Source organism: Cynara cardunculus, assembly GCF_001531365.2.
Source record: "Cynara cardunculus var. scolymus isolate 2C chromosome LG 17, CcrdV1, whole genome shotgun sequence".
NCBI classification, from domain to species: Eukaryota; Viridiplantae; Streptophyta; class Magnoliopsida; order Asterales; family Asteraceae; genus Cynara; species Cynara cardunculus.
This window is the reverse complement of record NC_037544.1, coordinates 2106461-2129464: the sequence shown is the minus strand read 5'-3', so window position 1 is coordinate 2129464 and position 23004 is coordinate 2106461. Positions and strand designations below refer to the sequence as shown.

Here is a 23004-nt window from a genome sequence, read left to right as displayed (position 1 = left end):
AGGAATAAAATGAAATATTAAAATCATGATGTATCTCGCTGCATTGTGCGAGTACGCTTCTAGTATATATATATGAGCGATCAATTGCAAACCACCCTTATTTGTGAAAAAACCCTACAAACTATTTTCATCCATCCATTTTCTTGATCAATGGTTAAAATTAAATAGTATTATATTAAGAAATTAAAAAAAAAATTTAATTAAAAAAAGACAATCGGCAAATCATCCATATGAATATGTTTCACTGTATGAAACTGTATTCATCACTGTCCTCTTCACTGTATGCAATTATTTCACTAAATAAACTGTATTTCACTGTATGAAACTGTATTTCATCACTGTATGCAACTATTTATGGAAAAAAACATTATTTCATCACTGTATTAATCTGTATTTCTTAATTAGATGAACATGTATTTCTTTATTGAATGAATCTGTTTTACAGTATTTATTCACATGTGTGAATCTGGTTCACTGTACGAATCTGTTTCACATTATGAAATTGTATAATATGTTCTATTCATTGTATGCAATTATTTCACTGTTTCACCGTTTTATATTTAAAAACAATTGATTTACACCTTCCATATAAACGGTTTCTATATTTACATTTTCATAATTAAAAATAATTAAATCATTTCCAATATTATATTTAAAAACAATTGATTTACACCTTCCATATAAACGGTTTCTATATTTATGTTTCCATATTTAAAAATAATTAAATCATTTCCAATATTAACCATTATACAGTAAAATGACAATTATACCCTTACTTATTAAAATTAAAGAATAAAAAACGGAAATTTTTTATTAGTCGAGAGTGGTTTGCATAGTTTTCACGAATCAGACGGTCTGTAATCTAACCCGCTTCTCTCTCTCTCTCTCTCTCTCTCTCTCTCTATATATATATATATATATATATATATATAGGGTTGGGTTCACGTGAGACCAAGGTTTTTCGTGAGACCCGTAAGACCAATTTATGTTTATTGATCAACTTTATAAGGTAATGATCTAATGGTCTAAAGTTGCACGATGACAATTTTGTGATTATTGAGAAGTCTCGTGGCGTTTATGAATGTTCAGATTGTCAGACTGTAGATCTAATCCAAGGGTTGAGAATTGGTCTTACGGGTCTCACGAAAAACCTTTGATCTCTTATGATCCCAAGTATATATATATATATATATATATATATATATATATATATATTACTTGGTTCAAATAAGAAAGAAAGTTAAATATCATGAGAATGTAATAAATGAAGGTTCACATAGGATTTTTCCCTTAACCTTCTCGTATTACTTTCTCATGATATTTATCTTTTAACCCTCTCACTATTCTTATAAGTAGAAAAATCTAACTGAGTTTTTCTCGAGATTTATCGGGTCCTTTGATCGGTTCTTATTCGATCCAAAAATCCTTTATTTAGAGCCCTAGAATATTACTTCGAATATCTTTCCCCCGATTCAGTAGTTGTTTTTTTTACGATTCCGTTAAAATAACGAAATCACATGGTTTTTGCTTTTCATATATCTATCGAAAGAATTAACGAAAAATAGATTTGCCTACAAAACTGTCTTTTTCTCAAAAGCATGTGTATACACCACTGTTGTGTTCTTGACTCGAGAGAACGAAAAAGTCGTGGGTTCTCGAGGTTTTTGTAACGAGGGAAAGTAAACAAAAGTAACGTTGATTTTCCTCTTAAATGTGAGAGGAAACGAAAGGATTTATAAAAATTAAAAATATTTATAAAAATTACACACATATATCCATCAATTACATTCCACAGGTCAAAAACTTTCCAGCCTAGTGGTAAAGGCTTGGGCATGACATAGTCATGAACCCGAGTTCGAGCCCTGGGAGGGGAGTGTTGGCGACATTTAAGTGGGGCCAAGTTTAGCCTCCAAATTTGCCGGGGATTAGTCGGGCTTTGGCCCGGACACCCTTACAAAAAAAATTACATTCCATAGTAAAATATATGAATGCCAATTTTGATATGATTAACAAAATCTTTTATAGTTAACAAAAAGTCTGGACTATAATAATGTATATCGATAGATATGGCAAAACTAGTAATAAATGTGTACTTGTAAAAACGACATTTTTTCTTTCCTTTCTCTCCACTCAATAACTTAAAATTAGATCTCTTTCATTCCATTTCCTTTCTTTTCGTTCACTCTCAAAAACGTAAAAATAAATTTTTTTCCCATTTATTTTCTTTTCTTTCGTTCTGAAATTCGAGAACACATGAATACGTGTTTTGTGCTCCTATTCTACGTCGTTATATGGTGGAGGTGTCGGAGGAAGGGGTTCAAGCCTAAAACCAAATGTCACCGAATTAAGGGTTATTTGCCAGTTGTTGAATGGTTTGGTGCAAAATGATTAAGTGGTCAGAATGATTAAAAGACTCTCATGATATAGTGCAAAATGAAATATAATTGTTCGGTAATTGTTTACAATGGAATTAGGGCGCTGAATGGTTAACGGACACTCATGATACAAAATCATTCAGAAGGTTTTAGAACCATTAAGAGACAGTCTTTTTTTTGTCAAACAAGATTCATCTTTTAACGATTCAGAGGCTGCATCTTAATAAAACTATTAAGAGGTAAACAAACAACCCTTTAGTGTCCCTTTTCTTATTGAATAGTTTAACAGGAAAATGAACGTTATTTAGTGAGATCTGATATCAGATTTAGCTTTCTTTCTCTAAAATTGTCACCTACCACTCTTCACAAAATGACAAAATACAATTTGTTATAAAATCATCAAGATATCGATACACAAATGGTCCATGACACACCTAAACTGATAAAAATCAAAACAAAATGCGGAAAAGATCGTGTCTGTTCTAACACATGTTGTACACGTTTATTTTAGAGTTCTGAGTTAATAAATATTTTTTTTAATAAATGAACTCTAAGATAACAGATAAAATCAACAAAAATAAATGGACGTAGGCATTTGTAATTTAACAGTATCTTTAAGAGATTCTTTAAAATCGAGATTTTAAAATATAAACCATTTGAAGGGTACAAACCTTACAGTCAATGATATTTAGGTCTGTTTATCAAGTTCGTATTTTTAGGAATAATTAACTTTCTTAAATATCTCATATAATATCAAATAAACCAGATTTATCTTCTAAATATTATTTCTTTAAATACCTTATTCGGTTAGCCGACTCCTCACCTTTTTTCAACCATTTTGTTCTTATATGAAACAAAAGAAATTACTGTGTCTCATATGAAACAATAACAGTTTTTCTTACCCTAGTTTCATACCAGTATTATTTCACTTATGAAACAACACATCAACTTTTTAATTTTTTATATGAAACCGAATGAACATCCAGCAACCAGTAAAAGCATGAAACTGATAACTGAAACGGTGGGAAACATGAAGAAGAGAGTAAGAAAGTCGGTACAACTCATAACAAACTTAATCCTAACTTCAGATGTAAAAATTGAAACCCTGGATCTTGAGTTTTCAACTTTGTTTCTCTGAAGTCAGCTTCTTTCTTTTCGATGGAGGAAGCTGGCGATTTCTCACTAGAGACTCCTTCAACTGTTGCGGCAGGAACCAGATAGGGTCTTTGCAGTATGGTCGTCGATCTGAATCGTCATCACATTCGATGCCAGCCGTGAGGATGGTGGTGGCGATGAGGAGACGACCTTGAAGGATGAGGAAAAGACGAAGAGTGCAAGTTTAATTGAGTCATGGAGGAGATATGGATGCAATATTGAGTCATGAAGATAACGTCCAAATTAACGCCATCTACAATAAAAAAATGAAAATCAACTTTCATAATTAAAAAAAAGTGAAAAAAATTATGATTAATTGAACGAGGTTTGCACGGTTTGTATAAATGATTTGGTTTACATGTGATCACTCCCCTATATGTAGGGTTAGGTTCAAATGAAAAGACAGTCAATTTATGAGAAAATGATAAGCAATATAACCGACATAATCCATTAATTTAAAAATACTATAAACAAAACATAGAAAATAGTTTTTAAAAGTAAGATAATTATCATTTTAAATTGGATAAATTTTTAACATTCATCCATCGATTTCATTGTTTAATCTTATGAAAATTTTTCATGAAATTGTTTAATCTTGTGAAATTGTTTTCCATAATACTTTTTTGATGAAGTTGTTTCATATTTGTATTAAGCAACATACTTTTATTAAGGCATAGTGTTCTAACAAACTTTCCCATTATAGCAATGAGTAACTTGTTACCTTTTAAATCGGTCAATCCTTTAACTTTTTTTGCTTACATGACTTAAACGAGATGATATGGATGACACATCATTATAATTATGTGATATAAAAGAACATAATACTTTTTTTTTTCACAAAAAAGAGGTCAAAACATGTTTTTGACATCTTTCTAAAATGTCATCCAGATTGTGTTTTACAAGTCTTCTTAATATTGTTACATTAATAAATACTTTAGAATTATTTTACTTAGGAGGTGTTTGAGATTGCTTATAAAAACAACTTATTGACTTATTTCGTTGTGACACCGGTAATAGACACTTTTAAGTGTTTAGATAAACAACTTATACCGGTGCCAAACCGGTAATAAGAAGTTTTTGAATAAGTTAAACTCTTCTGACTTATAATAAGTTGATAAGTATTTTTGTAAAAAAGGATACGTTGTTTCAAATAAGCAATCCCAAACACCCCATTAATCTAATATATTAATGAAATAGTATATATATATATATATATATATTATAAATATTTTTGTTTGTAAGAAAACCTTGACACTTTTTAATTATTTTCTTTATTCAAAAAAATATTTTTTTTACATTTTTAGAGAAATGTTAGCAATTTAAATTGTGCTCTACATGTCATATTAATATTATTATATTAATAAATAATTTTAAATTTTTTTAACTAATTTAATATATTTATCAATAATATATAAATTCAAAATTTTGAAAGTACAATGATACAATGTTGTAATAAGGAGTGACATATTAACAATACATTACATGTGGACATCCTATGTAGATAATCACATGATATAGAAACCTGGTAACATGTGTCATATCATCTTAATTCAAATCAAAAGGTTACTTTTTGCTATAATATGTAAAATTCTAGAAAGTACAATGTTATAAATAATTTCTTTTATGAAAATAGGTTGTTTTTTGGTATGCTTGGCCCTATAAAATAATTAAATTCAAATTTCATTAATTAACATATTTTATTATTCAATTTTTTACAAGTAGTTTGTATTAATTAACATATTATATTATTAATGATAAAATATTAGAATTAACTAGTTTTTAACATATTGTTTTTAGTCATTTCAGAATTTTCAAATAGTTTATCAGCTAGTTTTTGTTAAACATGTTTAGTTTATCAGTTAACATCTAGCTTATCTACTGGTTTGTAGAACATAGTTTAGGATATGTTTGTTAGTAGTTTAATGAGCTTAATAGTACTCGTAACTTATTCTGTGAGTTATATATATGACTGTTTGGTAGTGGTTAATAATATAGAAAATGTCTTGTCAAATAAGCTTCCCATACTTGTTCTGCCGTATGGTTTTTTCTTCGCTACCCTTCCCAATTAAAAAAACATGTTCATTTCATCTATTAAAAAAGTACTTCCAAACAAAAGCTTTTTCAATCTATACAAAGAGTTTTATACATGCATGACTTAATGGAAAATCAACTATATTATATATATATATATATATATATATATATATATAATATGAATATATTTCAAATGCAACCATGTCTATTTATACAACCAATGCAACCCAATTAATTGAGATATTTATAGAAATGATGAGAGTTCATTTATTATGATTTGAATATTTATGAAAGATGACTAGAGTTGATTAATTATGATCAATACTTTATATTAGAAAACAATCAAATTTTTTATGAAATTATATATTTATCAAATTAAATGAACGGTTGAAATTGAGTTGTATTGGTTGTACAAATGTAAAGAGTTGCATAATAACTCGTCTCTATTTAATATTATAATATATATATATATATATAAGAAAATAAAAAATCATACAAAAAACGTGTTCTACTTTTATTGGCGGGACATAAGATTTTGGGATATATACATACCGTCTCAGGTAGCTACAACGGGTATATAGGTGGTGAGAGCGTGATGCGTATACCAATTGCCTCTTCACTATCAAAGCTTAATCTATAGGCGGTATGTCGTCGGAGAACACACTTCCATTGATTACCAAGGCGGAGGGCGGCGGAGGAGATGGTAGTTGGTGGAAGAAGGTGTTGGATTGGGATGAAGCTAAGGATCAAATCTTGTTTTCCCTCCCTATGATACTAACCAACGTCGCATACTATTGTATACCATTAGTATCGGTTATGTTCGCCGGCCATCTCGGAGAAGTTGAGCTCGCCGCCTCTAACCTTGCCAATTCATGGGCCACCGTCACCGGTTTATCATTCATGGTTAGTTATTGCTTGATTTCTCTCTATAACGCACAAACACATATGCTGGTTTTATCGTCGGAATCACTTAGATCCCCTTTTGTCGGTACTTATGGATGGATGGGATTCATCCACAAATAATTCAGCTATATGTTAGTTTTCACTGCAAATGACTACGATTTGATCGAAATTTAGTAATTTACTCTCCTAATTCGTGAAATTTGGAACGAGTCGATGGTATGATTTGGAACATAAATGATTAAGGGGAGCCACTGAAATTGTGTTTTCTATCTAATAGATAACTTGTAAAATGCGATTCTGCAAATTGGAGATCCAAATCATGTGAAGAAACGATTGATTCTTCAATAAGATGGTGCTAATTACTGATTGCTCTACTAATTGTCTGTATTTCATAGTTTTTATGTGGGAGACATGGGATTTCCATTCTTGACTGCTGTTATTCAACAATGGCATCTGCCTATTTGTCTATTTGCACACCCCATTAATGTTTATCTTTCCATCATCTGTTAACGACGAAAATGGGATAAGATTTTGGTTATGGAGACTGAAAGATTACTCTTTACAAAACACGTACTGCTCTGAAAATGGCTAAAAGAAAGACGACATCAGGGCTCAAAAAAAGAAAGAAAAAGGTGGAAGTCTAAATCCATGGCTATATTCTATTAAAGCAACCATAATAAAGGTGCTTAAAATAGTATACTATTGAGGTCATAGCTGCTTAATAACAAGGTCCTAACTGCTTCCATTTTTATTTCATTATTTTATATATATATATATATATGTGTGTGTGTGTGTGTGTGTGTTAGGTTTTATTAAAAATATCTTTGTAATATTACACTTTTTTTATTGTATTATAAATGTATGTTTATGTTTTATCGTTAAGTATATTATTGAAATATATAAATTAAGAATAAAAAAATTATTATGAAAAAGTGTAAATTAATGATTATATTTGAAAACTGTTATAATACTTTTAGTTTATATACATATAAGTAAATAATAAACAAATAAAACTTATCTGATTATTTTTTAATAAAATAAGGAATAATGAGTTTCTTGTTAATAACTTTTATTGTGCATTTTTTTTAGATAACATTAATGTAACATAAATAAGTAGAATAATGAGGTTCTTATACGAACCTCTATTGTTGATGTTTTAAATGCATCTTCAATTGCTAATTTTCTTTTCCTACACATCAACATCAACATTAGTACTTACTTTTTACATTCTTAATGTATCATTTAATCTTATTCTGACATAAACAAGTGTACATTTTTTTGTATTTTGGAAGGAATGATGGTTCTTTACCATTATTTCTTGTGTATCCTTTTGCAAACACTCTTTCAAAAGCCATAACCTTTCACAGAAACAACTACTCTACTCTTCAGCTTAGAGGATAGGTCTGCATGCATCCCACATCCCAGACCCTACTTTCAAGTCGGACACATTGGGTGCGTTTGTTTAGCTTTGGAAGGAATGATGGTTTGAGTAGTTGATCATTCTCATGTAATTCGAGTCCAAGATGAGTAACCATGTACTGTTCATTATTGTTTGATTGATTAGGTTGGGCTAAGTGGTGCATTGGAGACATTATGTGGGCAAGGATTTGGAGCAAAGCTTTACAGAATGTTAGGAATATATTTACAAGCATCCTGTTGGATTTCCATATCCTTCTCCATCCTCATCTCCGTTATCTGGTTCTTTACCGAACCCATCCTTATTTTGCTTCACCAAGATCCTCAAATCGCAAAACTGGCCGCTCTCTACATTAAGTATCTTATCCCCGGACTATTTGCTTACGGGCTTCTAAATAACATGTTGAGGTTTCTCCAAACACAATCCGTTGTTGCCCCTTTAGTACTGTGTTCGGTGGCCCCACTTATCCTCCATTTCGGCATTGCCTATGTACTTGTACAACGGACTTCACTAGGTTTCGTAGGTGCTCCTTTGGCCGCTTCGATTTCATTGTGGATCTCTGCAATTATGCTGGCGTTGTACGTGCTTTTTGACAAAAAGTTTAAGGAAACATGGCATGGTTTTTCCATGGAGTCATTCCGTCATGTTTTCGCTACCTTGAAGCTGGCTCTTCCATCTGCTGCTATGGTTTGGTCTGTTTTTCTTGATCTTTTGAAGTTTTTAGAACACGAGTGCATAGTTTAGTAGAAAACTATGAATACCCGTCATTCATTTTGAATCAAAGTTGACATCGGTTTTTTTGTTTTTGGATTTTTGGCAGCTTAGAGTATTGGGCTTTCGAGTTACTTGTGTTACTGGCTGGGATTATGCCAAATTCAGAAATAACGACTTCCCTGATTGCAATGTGGTAAGAATATCTTGTTCTACACCGGTAGAGGCAAGGTCCGTGTATATCCTCCCTCCAAAAAAAGACTACCTCTATGTGGGACTTCGGAACCTATTTGTTAACAGCTTAATGGGACTTGGCTTATTCATTCAACTATACATGACTTTTGGTTAGTGACTTGATGATATAGAAATTGGCTTATTCAATAATTCTAGGGGGAGCCTTATGGCAAAAAGCCAAGTTTTTGCCAAGCCTGCCCCTTCAAATTAAAAAACATGTTCCATCTCTCTATGAAAAAACCATCCCAAACAAAAACCTTCCCAATCTATAAAGAGAAATTAATCCTCACAGACAATTTTATCCATACAGAATTTAATAGAATACCAACCAGACAGCCCCTTAATTAGGGTCTGCTTGTTAACTTAATGAGCTTAATGAGACTCGCAACTTGTTCATTCAGCTATATATGACTATTTTGTAGCGGTTTAATGATATAGAAAGTGGCTGATTCAGTAAACTTCCGAAGAGAGTTTTATGCAGAAAGTCAAGTTTTTTCCAAACATGCCCCTCCCAATAAAAAAGCACGCTTCTTTCCCCCAATCTATGCGGATATATTAGTCCACACAATCAGCTTATGGGACTTAATGGAGAACCAACCAAACAGTGTCTTACTCACTTAGTTACGGTTTGGTTCTTTATTGCTATTTAAATACAGAAGCAATTTCTTTATTGCAGTGTAAATACAGAAGCAATTTCTTTATTGCAGTGTAAATACAGAAGCAATTGCATACATGCTTACATATGGCCTCAGTGCTGCTGCAAGGTTAGATGGAATGATCTTACTTCATTCCAAAATAAAGAGAAACATTTCGACTTCAAAATTCAACCGTATTAATGGCGTTTTGGACTTAACAGCACGCGTGTATCAAACGAGCTGGGAGCTAGGAATATCGATAAAGCTAAGAACGCCATGGGTGTGACTCTAAAGCTTTCGGTCCTTCTTGCCCTTATCGTCGTTTTAGCTCTAGGGTTTGGTCATGATATCTGGGCTGGTTTCTTTAGTAGCAGTCCTGTGATCATAAACCACTATGCTTCCATGACACCCCTGTTGGTCATCTCAATCATTCTTGATTCCATCCAAGGAGTCTTATCAGGTTTGCTAAAATTGCTACATTCTTCTTTCCTTTTCGCTCACACTTTTCACAAACGAGTCGTACTCACTAAAACAACTATTTTACCCTTTTGGGGTGGATGACATGTCTACGTACATCCCACCACTCAGACTCTGCCTTTGAGTGGAATATACTGGGTTGATTTGGTAGCGTAAAATTCAAATGAGAACCATAGGTATTTTGAGAACATGAGAACCAACTATTTCATGTCACTGTAACAAAATTGGGTTTATAGACTCTTAAAATTTCTAAACGTTTTAATAGCATACTTAATTGGACTTAACTATAAATTGTCATATCTAAAAGTGTTATAGTAGGTTGATATGACGTTTGTAGACGTGTTAACAAGTTTTTTAGGACGCTTTTAAAATAAAATGTCCTATTTAGCTATTATATACGACATTATTGGAAAAAGTGTCCTATAAACACAAACGTCCTATAAGAAGATCGTTTTATAGGACATTTCTCTAAAGTGTCATATAAACTAGCTAATAGAACACTTTATTTTATAAACGTCCTATAAAACTTGTTAAAACGCCTAAAAATGTCCTATAAACCTATTTTAATACTTTTAGATAGAACACTTTATAATATAGTCCTGTAAACTTAAGTCCTACTAGATATGCTATTAGAACGCTTAAAATTTTAAGCGTCCTATAAACCCAATTTTGTTGTAGTGTATATAGCCCTAAATATTCATGAATGTAATGCATTTTCATCATGAATATCATGTCTTTTAATTTTGAATATCTATCACGACATTCATCATAAATAATTGGTCTCTCGAGTTCTCAAAATATTTACGGTTTTGATTTGAACCTGCTCTTCATTTGGTTTGGTTTACTCAAGATGCAGAATGAATAGCATATAATTTTGCAGGGGTGGCGAGGGGGTGCGGTTGGCAACATCTGGCTGTGTTCATCAACTTAGGAATGTTTTATCTTATCGGCATGCCGATTGCAGTTGTCCTCGCGTTTCTCGTGAAACTATATGCGAAGGTGACACTTTTATTGCAAAATATACAAGAATCCAACGTCTTTCTTAACCATATTCGTCACTAACACTAAATCCCGAGCGTATAATATGCAGGGGTTGTGGATTGGCTTAATATGCGGTCTGGCCAGTCAGACCGGTGGTCTGCTACTACTCATGTATCTCAAGAAATGGACGCAAGTGGAACTCGACTGAAGCAACTGTTTTGCCGACACGGTTCTTGTTTGACCAAACGTCGGGTCAAACGAAGAACTCGACTGAGATTTTGAATTATTGAACTCATTATGTTACATGTGAATGGCATGTAACCCCTTTAACTTATGATTCTTGTGTATGCTATTGTATTCTTTTTCTTTTCCCTGTTTATCTTTCTATGCAGGTTCGCTTGAGTACCAGCATCCACGTTCATCTGTTGATAAATTACAAAACTACCCTTTACCCTTGTTTTGCGGGTCTACCTATCTCTTAAGGGAAGTGACAAGAGATTTAAAGGAACCCAATGCTTGTTTTTTGGGTTCCTTTAAATGACGGATGATATACTGAATCTATGGGAGCACTTTGTTCGCAGCTTTGCGGGAAAGTCACAGGTGTGTATAATCACATGTGATAATAAATTAGATATGAAGACGACCTCTATCATGACCTTCGCAAGATAGTTGTCTGCAAACCACGAGCTCCCCTCACGTATATTATCACATGCCTGTTTTTGGGCTCGAACTCATGATCGATTAACTCGTTTATAGGCTTGACGTTGATAATATTTATATTTTTATTGTATGATTTATGAAACATATGGGCATGTTTGGCTCGGAAAAATGCTTGCTCGAATAGCTTCGCTCGAGTCTACTCCATTGATCGCCAAGGCGGATGATTATTGGTGGTGACTTACTGGTGAGAGAATTATCAAAGCTTTTTCTATAAAGGGTATGTCGGAAAACACTTCTCCATTGATCGCCAAGGCGGACGATGGTGGCGGTGGTGGTGGTGGAAAGGGTATGTCAGAGAACATTTCTCTCCTTATGATACTAACCAATGTTGCATACGATTAGTATCGGTTATGTTCGCGGGCCACATCGGAGAAGTTGAGCTCACCGTCGCTAACCTCGCAAATTCATCGGCCTCCGTCACCGGCATCTGTTTCATGGTTAGTTGTTGCGTGTTTTCTCTCTCTCTCTCTCTCTCAAACACACACGCACACGTATTGATTCAAATTGGAAATATTTTGGGCAAATTGCATGAAACGTACGTTAATTTGATTTTATCACAGGTGCTTTTAAAACTTTTACTTTTAAAATTTTTATTTTGGCACATAAGGTAAAGTTTTAAATATTTAAGTATTCGGGTAACCGACTGAATACTAATTTTAGATTAAAAAAATTCATGTTACTAACCATGCCAACAAATAATAATACTGAGTTGGATACCACATCACTCGCTACATCAGCCTGATAACCGGTTAATGCTTCAACTGGTTACCCAGGTACTTAAATGTTTAAAACTTTACATTTTATGTATGAAAATAGAAGTTTTGAAAATATATTACTCAAAATAAGAATCAAGTTAAAGTACGTCACTTTTTCATGCAATTTGTCCTTATATGTCCAATATTTTTTATCTGTTTGTGAAAAAAAGTACAACGAAATTTTTTTTACATTGTAAATTGAATACATATAAAACAAATATAATTTGATCAGTATATTAAATTCTAAACCTAGATGGAAAAAGTTCATGTAAAACAATACTTTACGATAATAGTTCTCAAAATTATCACAATATATAAGGTTCTCAAATAATTAAGCCAATATATATAGAACGAGGTTGAGCGCGAAATTCTAAATAAATGAAAAACTAGAAAACTACATATCAATTGTTAAATCAGATGATCTAATCCATATGATTAAATTGACGGTTACAACAATATTTTTTAAATTAAAAAACACCACCTCTCCTATTTTTTATTTGAAAAAAATGAAAAATAAACAAAATTTAAGCAAAATAAATTACACCAAGAAAACATTATATTTTTTCGTTAATTCGAAATTCATATTGATACACTTATTCATCCGGTTTTTTCGTGGATTTCCGGTTTTTCATTTATTTAGCGTTTTTCCTGTGAACCAACCTGATCCTAACTGACTGAGGTTATATATAGACTGAAATAAAAAACTGAGTAACACCATAATAACCATTCATATGTACGATATACACATGTGCATACAAGTAATCAAAGATGTTTCCCAGTTTCTACGTACATATTATGCACATTAGCATACTGAAAAATTACTTACAGATAACTTGCATGCACGTGTGCATACTTTACAGATAAACGGTTACTAAAGTGTTTTTCAATTTTTTTTTTTTTTTTTTACGTTTGTCTCCTGAAACTGACCCTATTGTAAACATATTGTTATACTTTTAAATAAGACGTTTTTTGGTTTGGTCCCATAAACTTAAGCTCTCTATAAAGTATTATACTAGGATGCTTAGATATTCGAAGCGATCCTATAAAACCGATTTTGTTGCAGTGAACCGTCATTTTTCTGAATCAAAGTTAGACATTTTTTGTTCTTGTATCTCTGACGGTTTAGAATGTTTGGGCTTTTGAGTTACTTGTGTAACTAGCTGGGATTTTGCCGAATTCAGAAATAACGACTGCCCTGATTGCAAGATGGTAAGATTATCTTGTTGTGCGCAGTACGTTGATATTAGTTTTTCTTTCTGTACCAGTAGTTGTCAGTATTATGCTTTCTGTTTCCTTGTCTGGTTAATCTATTTCCCTCTCATATCTGATATCCCTGACGCATTTTTTGTTTATGGTACTCTATACTTATTTGCACATATTCTCACCTTGGCCTACATGCTTTTTTTCAAGCCGGGAGTCTTTACGGAAACAACTTATTTACCCCTTAGGGTAGAAGCAAAGTTTGTGTGTGTCCTACCCCGAGGCTCGATCTACCTATGTGGGGGGTTTATTGAGTTAAGGGGTTGTTTGCCCACTGCTGATTCAGTCAGCATGGCTGACTTGATCAACATCAACATGTTTACCTACATTACAACAAAATTGAGTTTGTAGGCCACTTAACTTAACTCCTATAAAATATGTTACTATGATGCTTAGACATTTTAAACGTTCAGTAAACCCAATTTTATTGTAGTTTTAGGACTAATCTGACTGTAGGTGCTCATAGGGAAAATTTACGTGCTTTTTAATTCTCTTTTACCAAGACTGCACTTTTATCTGGTTAGCGTTTACTCAATTTGTGTCGGAAAACGACGTCTTTGTTATTGGTTTGATTCTTTATTGCGGTGTAAAGACAGAAGCAACCGCATGCATGTTTACGTATGGCGTAAGTGCTGCTGCAAGGTTAGATCGAACGATCTTACTCCATTCGAAATAAAAAGAAACATTTCGACTTCGAAACTCTAACCGTATTAACTACGTTATCGACTTAACCGCACGCGTGTATCAAACGAGCTCGGAGCTGGAAACATCGATTGAGCGAACGTGCCATGCATGGGTGTGACTCTAAAGCTTTCGCTCGTTCTTGCCCTTATCGTTGGTTTAGCTCTATGGTTTGGTCATGAGTCCTGTGATCATAAACACCAATTTGCTTCCATGACACCGCTGCTGCTCATCTCGATATTTCTTGATTCCATCCAAGGAGTCTTATCAGGTTTGCTTAATTTGCCACATTCGTCTTCCGTTTTCGCTCACACTTTTGCACGAACGAGTGGTATTCGTTGAAATGTCTATTTTGCCCTTTTACCCTTTTGGGGTAGAGGACATATATACGTGCATCCCACCTCACAGACTCTGCTTTTGAGTGGAATATACCGGGTTCATTTGGTTGGAGAAAGTTCAAATGAGAACCATAAATATTTTGGAGAACGTGGAAACAGTGGCAGACCCAAGATTTTTGCTAAGCGGCTGCAACTTTAAGGTGGATCAATAGGCCGCAAAGTAACGTGATGTGTTTTTAGGCGGATTCCACCTTTTTGAAGGATTTTTAAGTTTTTTGGTTGATTTCGAAGGACTTTTTCGGTGTTTTGATTGATTTCAAGAGACTGTTTCGGTTGATTTCGAGAGACTTTTGGTTGATTTGGAGGGATGTTTTACAGTTTTTTGGTTGATTTCGAGGGACTTTTTCGGTTTTTTGGTTGATTTTGAGGGATTTTCTAGTATCCGGGAGCACCCTTCAAAGTTTAGCGGGTGCACCTTTCATATCCCAAACAACTACTTACAAAAATAAGTTGAGTGGGTACACGGGACCCTACTCAAGGCTTAACAGGTTCCCCCGAATGTCGGGTCAAACCAAAACACGAAGAAGATTTTGAATTCTTCGACGTCTCGATGAATATATGAACTCATTATGATTCATGTGAATGGCATGTAGACCTTTTAACTCGTGATTCTTGTGGCTTTTTCACTGTCTTCAGGTCCCTATCCAAACATGGTAAATTAAAAAAACTACCCCACCACCACACCCGGTCCGGTGTGGTTACAATGGGTGTGTTTGGTATGCGGACGAATGAGACGGGATAATATTGGATGGAATTTGATTAGAACGACATGATTGAGGTTGACAGGTAAAAGAATTGTGAAGGTTTTAGGGTTTTAATTCGACAAGGATAGTTTAGTAATTTACCAATTTTGTCTCATATCTAGGGACGGACCTAGGGGTGGTTGTGGTGGCACATGCCACAGTATTTTCCCTTTGTCGTAAGCTAAAACAATTTGGGTTCGTAAAAAGTGCAACTGTTTTATATGGTGTCACCGTATGAAAAAAAATTCTTGGGTTTGTCCCTGCAATCATCTCCCACTTTTTTGTTCCACCCCTTAAGGGTTGTTTGGCAGTTGTTGAATGATTTGGTGCAGTATGATTAAGTTGTTAGAATGATTAAGAGACTCTCATGATGTAGTGCAAAATAAAATATAATTGTTTATAATGAAATTAGGGTGTTGAATGGTTAAGGGAGACCTATGATACAAAATCATTCAGAGGGTTTCAGAACCATTAAGAGACGGGATTTTTTTTTTGTCAAACAAGATTCACCTCTTAACGATTCAAAAGTTGCCTCTTAATAGAACTATTAAGAAGTAAACAAACAACCCCTTAGTCTATTGTTGTGTTATAACATAAGACAAACAAATTTTTATCTATTATATCCCATATATCAGTATCAAACAAGTTTTTGTTTTATTTTATCGTATATCAGTATCAAATAAGTTTTTGGTATGTTCCATTACATGTATTATTACCAAACGGTCCCTATGAGAACTTATTAGACCATCAAAAAGAGGTAGAGTCTAGGTGGTCGGCAGGGACTACCAATTTGCATCCATTTAAGTCCTTTTAACTAATAAAATATCTTTTTCTTTAATTAGCGTCAGCTTATGCATACTTCGACTAATCAGAGGCCTTAAAAACAATCAGGGATTTTATGCGTAACTCGACTAATCCCAGTAGCCTTGCAGAACAGCCTGGAAAATCCTCGGTGATCTTACAGAACTTGAACCGAGAATCTCACTCGAACAAGGAATATATCTTAGGAGGGAGTTGTTTGTTTACCTCTTAATAGTTCTATTAAGAGGCAACATCTGAATCATTAAAAGATGAATCTTGTTTGACAAAAAAAATCTGCTTCTTAATGGTACTAAAACCCTCCGAATGATTTTGTATCTTGAACCTCCCTTAACCATTAAGCGTTCTGATTTCATTGTAAACAATTATCAAACAATTATATTTTGTTTTGCACTATATTATAAAAGCTTCTTAATCATTTTACAGCAAATCATTCAACAACTGCCAAACTACTCAATTAAATGAGGTTTAATAAGGTATTTTTATTGTTAAGATTTTATGTGTATTTGCCGCGTGTAAACAGAGTGATCTTCTTGTTCTCTTTAATACTAAACCTTGAACTCCATATAAACTCCCATTCTGACTCATAACTTTCTCTGAAACTGAAACTGAAACTGAAACCGAAATAAATCCATGTCGATCATGGCGTTTCAGAAATCTTTCTGGTTTTTAATGGCGATCTTCATCACTTTCATATCTTCTTCCCACGCTAGAACCTTCGAAGTTGGTGGTAAAGATGGCTGGACCTTAAACCCTTCTGAAAACTACAATAATTGGTCTGGCAGATTGAGGTTTCTAATCAACGATACCCTTCGTATGTTCCTTCATTTCTAAATTTCAATTTCAATTTCGATTTATCATTCTTTTTTTGGGTTTTTGAATTGGGTTTCTGGGTTGGTGTTTGATTGTTGCAGATTTCAAGTATAATGGTGGGTCGGATTCTGTATTGGTGGTGAATAAAGGTGATTATGATATTTGCAATTTGAATTCTCCGATCATGAAGATGGAAGGTGGTGATTCGTTGTTTAAATTTGATCGATCGGGTCCTTTTTACTTCATTTCTGGTAATAAATCGAATTGCGATCAAAATCAGAAGCTGATTGTCGTGGTTTTGGCCTTAAGAAACCGATCGCCGCCTCCCGCCGCCGCTACTCCGCCGTCTCCGTCAAGCCTACCACCAGCTCCCGCCGTGTCTCCAGTCGTTCCACCGTCACCTTCTTCACCATCTCCGGCTGCTATATCTCCTGGTTCACCATCTCCAGCGGCTGTATCCCCTGGTTCACCATCTCCAGCGGCTGTGTCTCCTGGTTCGCCACCTCCGGCCGCCGTATCTCCTGGTTCACCGACGTCAACGCCATCTGGAACACCGGTTTTGAATCCACCAGCGACTTCTCCTGGTGGAGGAAGCTCGTCTTCTCCCGGTGGAGCCACCGGAGAATCTCCTGGGAGTAATAATCCGGCAGACGTGAATAGCCCACCACCACCATCACCGTCGGCATCGCCGGTGGCGCTTTCCGGTACCGTAGCTGCTTCACTTGCCACGATGATCTTTGCTTTATGGTCAATTAATTAATGAATTTAAACAGAAATTTGAAGGATTTGATTGTAATATTATAATATTTTTCTTGGATTGATACAAGTAGTTGAGTGTTAATAATTTAGAGTGATTAATCTCCAATACCATATTTGTATGCATCATACATACCTTCATCTTCAATAAAATGTCACATCTTTCCATCTCTTTATTTTCTCATTTACAAATGCATTTATCCGGATATTTCTTAGATGACCATAAATAGCCTGGAGTCATTGCATTTTACAGTTAAACCTTCATGGTCATAAGGGTTTTGACAGCTCCAGAGGGAAAGGGCATACCTATGAAGGTTACAACAGCTACAATAGGATCTTGTGCGTCCACTGAACTGATTTAGACAAGTTGAATATTTTGGAGGGTATGAAAGGTGTAAACCTTAAACTTAGAGGGATAATTTGTGATATTAGAAAATACAAGAACATCAACCAAAAAAATCAAAAAAAAAAAAAAAAAGTCATTGGATGACTTTGGAGCCTTTAATTCACCTAAAAGGTGCACATGTTCGACAAAAGTTACTGATATTTCTATATTTGCGTAAAGCAAGCTTTATTGGAACACTGACTTCTTATTTCTCTTTTATAATTTGTTGAAATAAAGAAACAGTGATCATCAGATGCATGTTTTATAAAATATTAAGGTTTTTTAATAACAAGACGATAACATGTAACCTCAATCAATTAGTCGATCAAGTATTATATATATGCAAAGAGACACATGTTCAACACAAATTACATCTTTGATTAGTCAAAATTCATGCCCACCACCCACATCTCCAAGGATAAACCAAAAAGGGATGCCTCTTTTGCCCATTCGAATTCGATACTTCGTGTCGATTTCAAGCATATAATTATTCGATTACAGATCATATTTAATATATTATTTATATATATATATATAATTGTTAGAAGTTATATCAATTAGATAAGAGTCTCTCTCTCTCTCTCTCACACACACACGGATATATATACTCACACATATACATACAGGTATGATGATCATGTTTAGCTGATTTGAGATTCCAACGCTTACTCTCAAACAGAGACGACATTCTTTAGATGTGATAAAGTCTACTATGATATCATTAAGAATATATATATATATATATATATATATATAGAATTTCTTTGAATCTCTCTTTTCGAAGAAAAAAAGAAGAGTATATAATTAGTTGTTAAAGTTTTATATCCATTAGATAGCATATATATATACACACACACACAGAGGTTTATGGTCGTGTCTAACTGATGTGAAATTTCTACGCATACCCTCAAATGGAGACTATTGTTCTTAGATGTGGTGAACTCTAACTCTGATATTACACGAAGATATATATAATTCCTTTAAATTTCTCTTTGAAAAGTAATTTTATATAAAAATGATGAACATTTTCAACGTATATAAAAGTTAGTTGGACTGTGTCAAGTCACTGTAGGGCTCCATCCAACACGCCCCTGAAACAAAGGTCAGGCGATGCCCCTACGATAGAGCCGAAAGAGTGTATCTGAGTCTCTGAATATTTTAAATTTTTCCTCTAAAAAAGCTCGTTTAGAGAAAGCATGAGTTCCTACATGCATACAGGTTTGATGGTTTACTTCGGTAAAACTCCAACATGAATGAGTCAGATTTGATTCGTTTAGTACGTTATTATAAAATGTATATATGACATATTTTCCTTTTGACTTGTTTTTTCATCTGTCTCAGGTCATTTATAACAGATTCTTTATAATTTCTCAATAAAAGAAAATTAAAAACTAAAAAAATTACATTCAACTTCAACTGATTCTTTATTTTAAAGATTTCTATTAAAATATATTAAAGCTATCTGAAGTTTAAAGTTTATCTGGTTTTTTTCTATTTTCAGATAATAATTTAGAGAATATAATAAAAAACATAGAACAAAATTATTTTGTCTAGTTTGAAAACATATTGGGATTTTTTATGGCCTCTAATTTAGTTTTAATGGTTGTACGTCAAAATCATACACATTTTAATGTCACACGATACATTCAATTATCAAATAAAATTTGTATAATTTAATCATTAAATTATTTTCTTATATCAATTTATATATATATATATATATAGAGAGAGAGAGAGAGAGAGAGAGAGAGAGAGAGAGAGGGGGAGGTCCAAATGATAACTTTAATTATTTAATAAAGCAAGAAAAATGTCATTAATGTATAAAATCACATGATTTAACTATTGATTAGTTTTCTAAATTTTGACCAATGACCAAGATTTATACTCATATTCACAATTAAAAATGAGTTTTCATTTGAACTCACCTATATTATATATATATATATATATATATATGATAAAAAAATTGTGAATGTTACTTTTACAGTGTTTTCTTTTAAAGTTTTAAGTGATCTGATGGGTCTCATGAAAACAATTTTATCTCACATTATTCCAACTTTATATATATACTAGAAGAGTACTCGCGTAATGCAGCGAGACACATCTCGATTTTAATGTTCTATTTTATTATTTGTCTATGTCGATGTTATGATACAATTTCATGTGTTTTTAAGAAAGCAATAATGATTTTATTTTTTTGAAAAAAATATAAATTTGAAGATACCATAAAAAAATTTAAAAAAATATATCAATGTTAATATCAAATCAACTATTTAAAAGTTTTCAAATTTTTTATGTAATTTCTTTAATTTATTTTTTTATTATAATTTAATTTAAGTTTAATAATGAAATAATTTATTTTTGGTTTAATAATATAACATNTTTATAAAGATAATAATTAAGTATTATGTTAGAACTCAATGATTATCCTAATTATATTTTAGATTTTTTATATTTAAAATGAGATGTTTATCCTATATTTGATTATGTTTATCTGCAGTTAGTTATACGAATTCAAATATGAAGCTTTAATAAGTTGTACTAACGCACAATCTACTTGCAATCTTGAGTTTTAAGTAATATGCATTAATAAACAGTAATTTATACATAAAAAGTGGTTTTTAAGAGTTTTTATCAAATATTTTATAATATAATACATATATTTGATTAAAGTTAATACACAAGCAATTATTTTATAATAGAGCAAACATTTAAATGATATATTAAAAAATATATGTTCTCAATAAATTTTCTATTTTTTTATATTCCAAAGTCCAAACCCATAAATCAAATGTAAGATTATTGTTCAGATGTCTTTTTTTTTTTAGTATATAATATTTATATAGAACAAATAGAATAAATAAACTCACATACTCTTTTCATATTTGGTGAGGTTTAAACACTTAACATTTTAGAAGGCTAAAGACTCACATACCGCTAGACCAAAAACCAATTAATATATCTTTTTGTTATCTCCATTTTCGTCTTTCTAAAATCAGATGAAGGATGATCAGCCGACAGCGTCATGCACCCCATGCCCATTTGCCAAACCCAAATAAATATCAGCAAACACGCTAAACTCTTTCGTCCTCAACCCAACAGTATGGTCTGATTAGTTCAGACGCCTTTATGTTTAATGAAAAAGTCAAAAACAGATCTGATTACTTCAGCCATATCACATGTTATGCTTTTATTTTGACTGAAACTGTACAGTAAATCTATACCACATAATAATACCTCTGTTATTTCTCCCTCAATATCTCACTTGCTATTTTTGGAAACCCCAACCACCATAACTCTTTTTCTTCATTTCTTTTTCTTTCTATTATTGTTTCTGAAATGGCTAATTGTGTTGCATTTTTGATCATTTGGGTATTGACTTTTGCGATCGCCTCGTCGATGAACTTGCCGTTTGAGCCCGATTGGCTCGTTGTCGACCCCAAGGACGAGATGATGGCGGAGCCGGAAAGTGTTCGACGGGTGCTAGCTGGAAGAGGCTACATCAGCTACGGTGCGATGCAGAAGAACAATGTTCCGTGCAACCAACGTGGTCAATCGTATTACGACTGCAAAAGTAGAGGTAAAGCGAACCCGTATAGTCGGGGTTGCAACGTCATCACCAGGTGCGGTGGCCGATGAGATATGGGATTCGATATATGAAATAGTTTAAGACAATAAAAACTACGGGTTTTTTTTTTCATTTGTTTTTCATGTACTTGTATCTTATAAATGATGGATTTAGGGTTCGGTATTTTGAATCCGTTTCTATTTCGGAGATCAAGAGAACAAGTAAATGACGGGATTCTCAATCCACTTACGTTTCTTGGCTCGATCAACGTTTTTAAACTTGAACACGATTTTTTTTCTCGTAAATTAATAGGAAAATGAACACTTTTATTTTGTTTATAACCAACGAAAAAATTGTGTGCGGATACATAGTGACTCGCTAGATGGCTCGCTTAAGAACCCGGTTCCACAAGGAACAAATAAATAGTTGATCGTCTGTGTGCGTTCGGTACGCAAACTGGAATGAACGGGATACAACATAACATCAAGAGTGACGTAGGCTAGGGTTTTAATTTAACATGGATAATTGAGTCATTTCGCAACGAAAGTGGGACATAAGTTTTTGTTATGTTTTGTCTCGTCATGTCCCACATACCAAATGCTCTTTTAAATACTCGTATTTACTTTTATTCACAAAATGAACACACACACACACACACAAACATATATATATATATATATATATATAGAGAGAGAGAGAGAGAGAATGATCAAATGCAAACTACATATATTTGTATAAACCGTATAAATCACCCTTATTCGTCGATTTTATTGTTTAATTTAATGATTTTGTTTCATGAAATTGTTTAATATTATGAAATTGTTTCATATAATACTTTTCTAGATGAAGTTGTTTCATATATGGTTGTGAAATTGTTTCACATAATACTTATGAAATTTTAATGAAATTGTTTCATGTATTTTGTTAAAATTAATATAATTAAGATGATAATATCCATGATTAACACCCTCCAGTCTCCACAATAAAAATGATTAATCAACCTTTTATAATTACAAAAAAATGAAAAATTATGATTGAGAAAATGAAAACCGCCCTCATTTGTGTAAACCGTGCAAACCACCTTCATCTGTCGATTTCATTGTTTAATCTTATGAAATTTTTTCATGAAATTGTTTAATCTTGTGAAATTGTTTCATATAATACTTTTTTTGATGAAGTTGTTT

The 23004-nt window shown here is 32.9% G+C and overlaps 3 protein-coding genes across 4 annotated transcripts; all 3 read left to right on the top strand.

Annotated features, from left to right (window-relative positions):
• The first annotated feature begins 6183 nt into the window (after nt 1-6183).
• Nucleotides 6184-11336, top strand: LOC112500768 (protein DETOXIFICATION 19-like). The gene is made up of 7 exons (XM_025104348.1): nt 6184-6467; nt 8032-8576; nt 8705-8791; nt 9537-9593; nt 9686-9924; nt 10822-10940; nt 11032-11336. Exons 1-7 carry the CDS (start codon nt 6210-6212, stop codon nt 11128-11130), a joined length of 1404 nt encoding a protein of 467 aa, XP_024960116.1. The 5' UTR covers nt 6184-6209; the 3' UTR covers nt 11131-11336.
• A 4109-nt stretch (nt 11337-15445) lies between these two features.
• On the top strand, nt 15446-18040 carry LOC112500938 (early nodulin-like protein 2). 2 transcript variants are annotated; one of them, XM_025104557.1, is made up of 3 exons: nt 15446-15522; nt 16953-17112; nt 17213-18040. In XM_025104557.1, exons 2-3 carry the CDS (start codon nt 16971-16973, stop codon nt 17869-17871), a joined length of 801 nt encoding a protein of 266 aa, XP_024960325.1. In that variant the 5' UTR covers nt 15446-15522; nt 16953-16970; the 3' UTR covers nt 17872-18040. The 2 variants fall into 2 exon arrangements, with proteins under 2 accessions (XP_024960325.1, XP_024960324.1); XM_025104556.1 differs by lacking the exon at nt 15446-15522 and having other exon boundaries at nt 16914-17112.
• A 3551-nt stretch (nt 18041-21591) lies between these two features.
• LOC112500440 (rapid alkalinization factor-like) lies at nt 21592-22049 on the top strand. Its single transcript, XM_025103936.1, has 2 exons — nt 21592-21875; nt 21995-22049. Exons 1-2 carry the CDS (start codon nt 21592-21594, stop codon nt 22047-22049), a joined length of 339 nt encoding a protein of 112 aa, XP_024959704.1.
• Nucleotides 22050-23004: the final 955 nt, after the last annotated feature.